We start from the raw sequence: 6622 nt of genomic DNA on the forward strand, positions 1-6622 counted from the left end.
TGATTCTAGGTAGCATTAGCAAAACCAATAGATGAATCACAAGTATCTTTCCAGGTGAGCAGAAATAGCTCTTTGCCTCCTGATGGGATTTTCACCTGCATTTCAGAAAACGGAGCATCATCAGTTCTATTTTTCAGGACTTCAGATCAGGAGCTTCCTGACTGTGGCATTACATCACATATATTCCTTACCTGCAGGTGCCGCTGGTGTTTGTGATCCTGTTCTCTGCATGGTAAAAGATCTGTGCTGGTAAAAAGACCATTTTAATGTAAGGATAGCTATTGCTATACTTACAGTGAAGACAGATTTGGTACTTTTTAATACACAGGAAACACTCCATTGCAAGGCAAGATTAGCATTATAATACATGTGAAATAAAAATCTGTATGAGTATTATAAAAATGTCTTCTTGTTGTATATATTCCACGATATTGGCAAAATATGTTCATCATAAATTAAGGCAGTAGTTTAGGGCAGTGGCTGCCATCTGGCTCTTAAACCATTGAATGATACCACCTTAATTCATAAATTCATTCATTTAACCTAAAGTAGTCTAGTCTTACAGTGAATATGCCCAATATATTGCTTATGTACAATGTTTTTAAGGCTGATTCTCATGATCTTCCCTATACAAGACAGCACTTAATGCATCAATTTTATTTTTAAATCTTTAAAGTACAGCATCTGTGGAAATGAAATTGAGATTATCTGAGTGCATAAGCTTTCTGTAAACTCTAGTTGAAAGCAGAAAACATAAGATTTTTATTGTCTTAACCTTCTTCATACACATTAATGTCTTGATAAACAAAATCATCTGTCTTTAATAAAAAAGTCAAGTAATGTATTTGTTTATACAGCAGCCAAACTACATTTGTGTGTATTTTACATCTTCTGGTCTGAATAAACTAAGCAATGTACCAAAGTTATGTAGCTGAAAATATTACTACAGTAGCTTTGAAATCTGTGTTCATCTGCTAGTGATAGAAAATAATGTATGAATATCTCTTCAGTTAGTGTAAATAAAGATCTTGATTGTTAACTGTCTCTTTCAGTGAAGTGGCAGGTTTATAACATTTTAAAATACTAATTTTACAGGAACTTGCAGCAACTTTACCTCAGACTCTGAAGCATTTGATGTAGAACAAACAAAAAAAACCCCTGAACATCATACATACAGAAGAACATGACGGGGCAGCAACTGTTGCTTTAAGGTTTTTTTAGGGCTTGTGATTCTGGTTCATCTGCAGAAGAGTTGGGGGGGTTGGGGGAGCAGCCAGTCAGCACGCAAGTACTGCACACCAAATTAAAATTGTAAGGAGTAGCTGAACTGAGAAACACATTATCTTAAGTGCAAGATTCACCCAGTACTGCATGTATTGCTAGCTCTGTTGTTTTTCTGAAAAAAACATCTCATATTCAGTTATCTTAAGAAGTTCAGTTTTGGACCCAGATAGAAAACAAGCTGTGAATACTGGCCTTTGAAAATGCATGTTCTGAGTGTGACTGCCTAAGGGACAACATGGCAATATACTGTGCAGCGGACTTTACACAGTAGGTTCTTGATTTGTTTTTCAGGGAATGATGCAATTGGATAGGGATGCTTGAGAAAGAATTAGGCAAGAAAACTTTAGTAAAACAAGTATTTGCTCTATGAACAGCGCCTTGGGCAATGTCAGAGAGAGATGTCCAAACTCCACTGAACAATGCAGCTGTACCCTCACAGTAGCAGATGTTTACTGGCTCTACAAAGAAACCTGTTATAATCTCACTCAGAAACTTTGTGTGTGAGTGTGTATATATATATTTATATATATAAATACAGATTTTAGCCATGTTTTGGTAGGACCTTCAAGTTTTTTGTAAACCTGTAATTCTAGATGATCTCTAAGGTCCCTTCCAGCCTATGCCATTCTATGATTCTGTGATAATTTGTGACATGATTACTTAAGCTTCCCAGTTTCTTCACTACGGAAGCACACTATGTACTAGTGGCATTTTAAGTTTCTCACTTGTTTGTCTAATTTTGCTGTTCTGTTCAGTGACACAGATAACCTGTTCGCGCTGAAAAATAAGACAGTACACCTTCCTTACCTTGTGTTACTAATAGCATAACAAAATTTACAATAGGATATTCAGCCAATTCTAATCCTTAGTACTGCAGAGGATGTGTATTGCCAAACAGACCCTTTTCTCCTATAGTTCTCACTCTGGGTATTCCTTAGCATTCCAGAAGCTGTTAGATAATTTAAGCAAAAAATAGGAAATTTAAACCAAATTACTATAAATTTAGAACTCAACACAGCAGGACAAAGAAGAAAAGAAATTGCTCTTTCTCTTCTTTTCACATTACACCCCAACATCTTGAAAGTCATATTAGGATAAGGTACAGTTATTACTGAGTGAAACATTCTACTTTGCTTAGTAAATGCAGCTGCGATGTAATTTTTAACTTCCGGATATTACACAGCAGATTATTTTGGTGCATAGTGTCTGCCAAATTAACTAACTCTTCAACAGGATTATGTATAAGCTTTGGTATTTTCTAATATTTTGAGGCAGTTTTTAAAGCTTCAAGGCAACATTTCTTTTTATTTAGAGACATAATAGTGAATATTAAGAAATTCTACATTTAAGAAATGACAAATTATTACCACTTACAAGTGAATAATTATTATTAAATTATTATTAAACCTGTAATTAATACAGTACAATTCTTGTTTTAAAAGCAACACATTTCCTCAATTTCATTTAAAAGAAATTGGCAGGGCTTGAAAGAGCTGTGATGATGGCTTTCCCTGTTCTTTACAGGATAGTTCAGCAAACCCAAGAGCATATGTATGACTCAAGCTGGGTAAATCGCTCTGGCTATATTTTTTGATCCTTCCATGAAAGTATAATAAAAGCCAAAGAACCATGGTTTTCCCTGTGATAGACTTTAATATGCACATTGTAAGTACAGACTGAGCAGCAGGCTTATGTATGTTTCAGCCTAGTAATAATTAAGCTGTCATATTTGATCTTCAGTGATGGCCTCCATTCTTCTTTGGAGGAAACAGTGTATATTCAATGCCGAGAGCTACGACAAAAGCTGCAAATCCCCACTTGAGTCCCCTAGTAAAGACTTCTGTTAAGGTGACAGGTTTTGCAAAGCCACCCATGTATCTCCAGGCTTCATTACTAGAAGAAAAATCAAACCAAAAGAATAAAACAAGATCAGTGGAGCCACCGTGATAAACAATAATAGGAATATCTTCGTTCAGAAAAAAAAGATGAAGGCATTTCAACTAGAGACACATTTAGGCTGTGACATCTCTATCATTTAAGTAACAAGAGTTGCCACAAGTTCTTGATATTGACTCTAAGGATAAATTGAGATACAGGTAACACCAGCAAACTACATCATTCTAGTAACAGAAACACCTCCCTAAACTTACGTAATTTTGTCTTATGCTTCTACTGAGTTTGAAACAAAATCAGAACCCACTAGCACATCTGCAGGATAGAATAACTACAAAAGCTAGGCAGTTAATGTAGCATTAATAAATCTTAAAAGGGAAAGTTTTCCATATATAGAAAACTCATCCTAGCACTTTAAACTATATGAGAGTCAGAAAAGCCTACTAAAACTGATTAAAAATAAATAAATAAATAGCTGGGGAAAAAAAAGTATTTAGCTAAAAAGCTACAGAGTATTTACAGACTTCACATTCTTTTGCCTTACTGTTTTCAATCTACATTGTCGCTGCTACAGCTGACTACAAATATTTGTGTAGCGCAACTAGTGTCATACATACAAGAGACAAACTGCGTCCATCCCTAAGGACTCAAAAGTTCTTAAGGAAAGGAAAACACATTTGCACAGAAACAAGCAATTAGATCAGAACCATCATTTCTAATGTGTGTTTGCTACAGAGGTGGAAAACTGCTACCCGGTTACAGGGAACTTAAGAGGGGAGCCCTACAGAGGGTTACTTTTTTGAGACTTTTAGTACAAGTTATTAATAATGCAATATTCCAGATTAGTGAAGCAAATAACTTGAGACTTTATTAAGGAAGATTGGCATGATACTCGTACTTGTCCTATGGAACTGAAATAATAGCTTACATAATATTTGCAAAGTTCAGGACAAATCATCTCATGCTTTTAGTTTAACTTTGTTCCTCATTTCAACTCTTCACGTAATTGGCTCAATCCCTTTCTTTTACCTGTAAAATACTGTATTTTTATTTATCTAGGAGGGGCAACAAATACTACACAAGCTCTTTTCCAGTTTGCTGTTTTCATGCACTTCCTGAACAATGTGCTTGGAAGTATATGCACTGAAAATCAGATTAATTTATACTCAGTTTATGATATTAAACTGTGTCCGTATTTTAATGGGAAAAAGCCTATTGCTTGCACTCCACAGAAGTAGAGGCAACATAAGTCCGACACAGACCTGGACAGTTTATTGGTAACTGATGGTCTTAAGGACTTGTATCTCATATGATTCTTCTAATCATCAAAACTGTTTTACTCTGTGCTTACAGCTTTGAACTGTTTCAAAGGAAGGAAAACAGTGCTGTCAATCCCAACCCCCTCCAGACATTATAGCATGTAACAATTTAACAGATTACCTCTTTGCTCTTAAATTTTTCTTTTAGTGGTTACTACCATACAGTACAAGACATTTAGCATTTTCATTCCCCAAGATTAAAGAGTATTTGAACAAAGTATTGCATAATTTAGGAGGTGAGAAAATATTAAGCTCTGTTTTAACAGCTGCCGAAATGATCCAGAATTGCTCTAGCTAAAAAGGAAGAGGTATTAATGGTAGATTAGGACAACCTCAGAGGTAAAAATCTGATCTTCCGTTATGTCATTCATGATATCTTACACTATGTCATTCACTGCTTAGCAAAATAAAATGCAAATAAGTAAAATTCCACACTGTTCACTAGTATATTTAATCTTTTCAGATAAAGGCCTCCTATTGTATATGAAAAATACTACTCCTACTCAGAATGTTAATGTAAATTCCATCAACTTTAGTAAGATCTGATTTTGCTGAAAAGACTCATGTGTGCAAGACCTAATATTACTTAAGGGTTCTGATGGATAAGGTGTTGGTCATTGTGCCTGATCTGTATCATCATGAAACATCACAAAGCGCAAAGGTGCCTCGCAAAATGCAGAGAGTAGTCAAGGTGATGCAAGACATGATCTCCATGCAAAAAAAAAGTAAATAAAGACTTAACTGAAATTCTGACTAATATATTCTAGATACATTTTCATTATTTTTACTGAAGAAAGAATAATCTGCAATGATAAGGTTCAGCTGATGCTACAATATGGCATCTCAAGATTATTTTTGAGGCTCTCACACTTACCGGGCCCACGGATCCCTAAGACCCCGTTTAGCTAGCCTTTCCTGGACCTTTTCTAGTGGAGTACCCTCTATTTTCCATTGCCTGTAGTCAGGGAGTTCCATTTTGCCATGGCCATGTTCACTTCCATGCCCCATAGCTACAAGAAAAGACATGAATTTTTTATTTCTCAGAGACTATCAGCTTATTTTCACACCCTTGCAAAGAAAAACCTCAGGAAAACTGAGGTTACAGAAAGTATTCCAAAGTGCAAAACCATGCATATGAAGCATCTTCTGCATTATACACAGTACACCATAGAACAAAGAACTAAGAGACTTTATGCTTAATTTGAGAAGCTAGTGATTAAGCACAATAAGGCAAACTGTGCAGAGTTAAGTGCTACTTTGTTGTAAGTCAGCACCGCCATTACATTAATGAGGCAGCTATATAAATTTTCTGTGCGAGAAAACAGAGTCAGAAAAAACTGTTTCCAGTACCTATAAATGCCCTTTAGCAACACCAGGGCACATCAACTTGCAGGCTTTCTAGAGTACATCAAAAAGGTCAGAGTTCAGTTTGGAAATTTCTAATTTAGGTACGGCAGAGCTATGATCACCAAGTTCTGAAGAAAAACATAAGAAAAGCAAAGACTTTGCTCCTTAACCCCTTTTAAGTTGCCACTGCGGTGTTAAATATGCACGGGATACATGAATGGAGGACATGTACCTTACTAGTTATTACACGAGTCTGGGAAATACATGCTTTATTTTGATATACCTTTGAGAGAACTACGAAAATATCAAGGTTCTCATTAAAAACAGTGATCAACGAAAATGGGAAGGTGAAAATTTTCAGTGAGATCACAAAGGACTGTAAGAAAATGACAACGGCTTTGAAGTCTATTTTTACATAATACCCAAGACTTAAGAGTCAGAATTTCCCATTTTAACACATATATGGTAGCAAAGACCAGATTATTTAAAGGCCTTTAATTTTAGACTTGACTGGAACGCTGCAGTGCCAAGAATGCAGCTTCTAACTCTTGAAGACTCCAAGCCATGGTGGCAAGCAACGAGGATTCTCTTGCCGAAGGAAACCTGAAGAAGAGCTCTAATGCTGTCATTGCCCGAAAAACTCCCGCCAGATTAAATGCCAGTCTACACCCTTGCCATATAAACTCAAGACCTCCCTCCAACAAGACAGGGGTTGATGCGCACGCTGGCGCCCACACGCCGCGGCCCGCACTGCAACCCCAGCCGGGCACTCTCTGCCA

At 36.3% G+C, this 6622-nt stretch overlaps 1 protein-coding gene across 1 annotated transcript; it reads right to left on the minus strand.

Moving 5' to 3' along the window:
• Window positions 1–2925: 2925 nt before the first annotated feature.
• Window positions 2926–5508, minus strand: NDUFB3 (NADH dehydrogenase (ubiquinone) 1 beta subcomplex, 3, 12kDa). Its single transcript, XM_009866709.1, has 2 exons — window positions 5371–5508; window positions 2926–3177 (listed from the first exon to the last, which is right to left on the minus strand). The coding sequence occupies exons 1-2, from the start codon at window positions 5502–5504 to the stop codon at window positions 3021–3023; spliced, it is 291 nt and encodes a 96-aa protein (XP_009865011.1). The 5' UTR covers window positions 5505–5508; the 3' UTR covers window positions 2926–3020.
• Window positions 5509–6622: the final 1114 nt, after the last annotated feature.

Source organism: Apaloderma vittatum, unplaced genomic scaffold (genome assembly GCF_000703405.1).
Source record: "Apaloderma vittatum isolate BGI_N311 unplaced genomic scaffold, ASM70340v1 scaffold18753, whole genome shotgun sequence".
Classification (NCBI taxonomy): Eukaryota; Metazoa; Chordata; class Aves; order Trogoniformes; family Trogonidae; genus Apaloderma; species Apaloderma vittatum.

Coding starts and splice junctions, on each gene's coding strand:
- NDUFB3 (XM_009866709.1), bottom strand. CDS start 5,504: ATGGGGCATGGAAGTGAACATGGCCATGGCAAAATGGAACTCCCTGAC. Junction 3,178..5,370: donor CTTAGGGATCCGTGGGCCCG/GTAAGTGTGAGA, acceptor TTTTTCTTCTAG/TAATGAAGCCTGGAGATACA.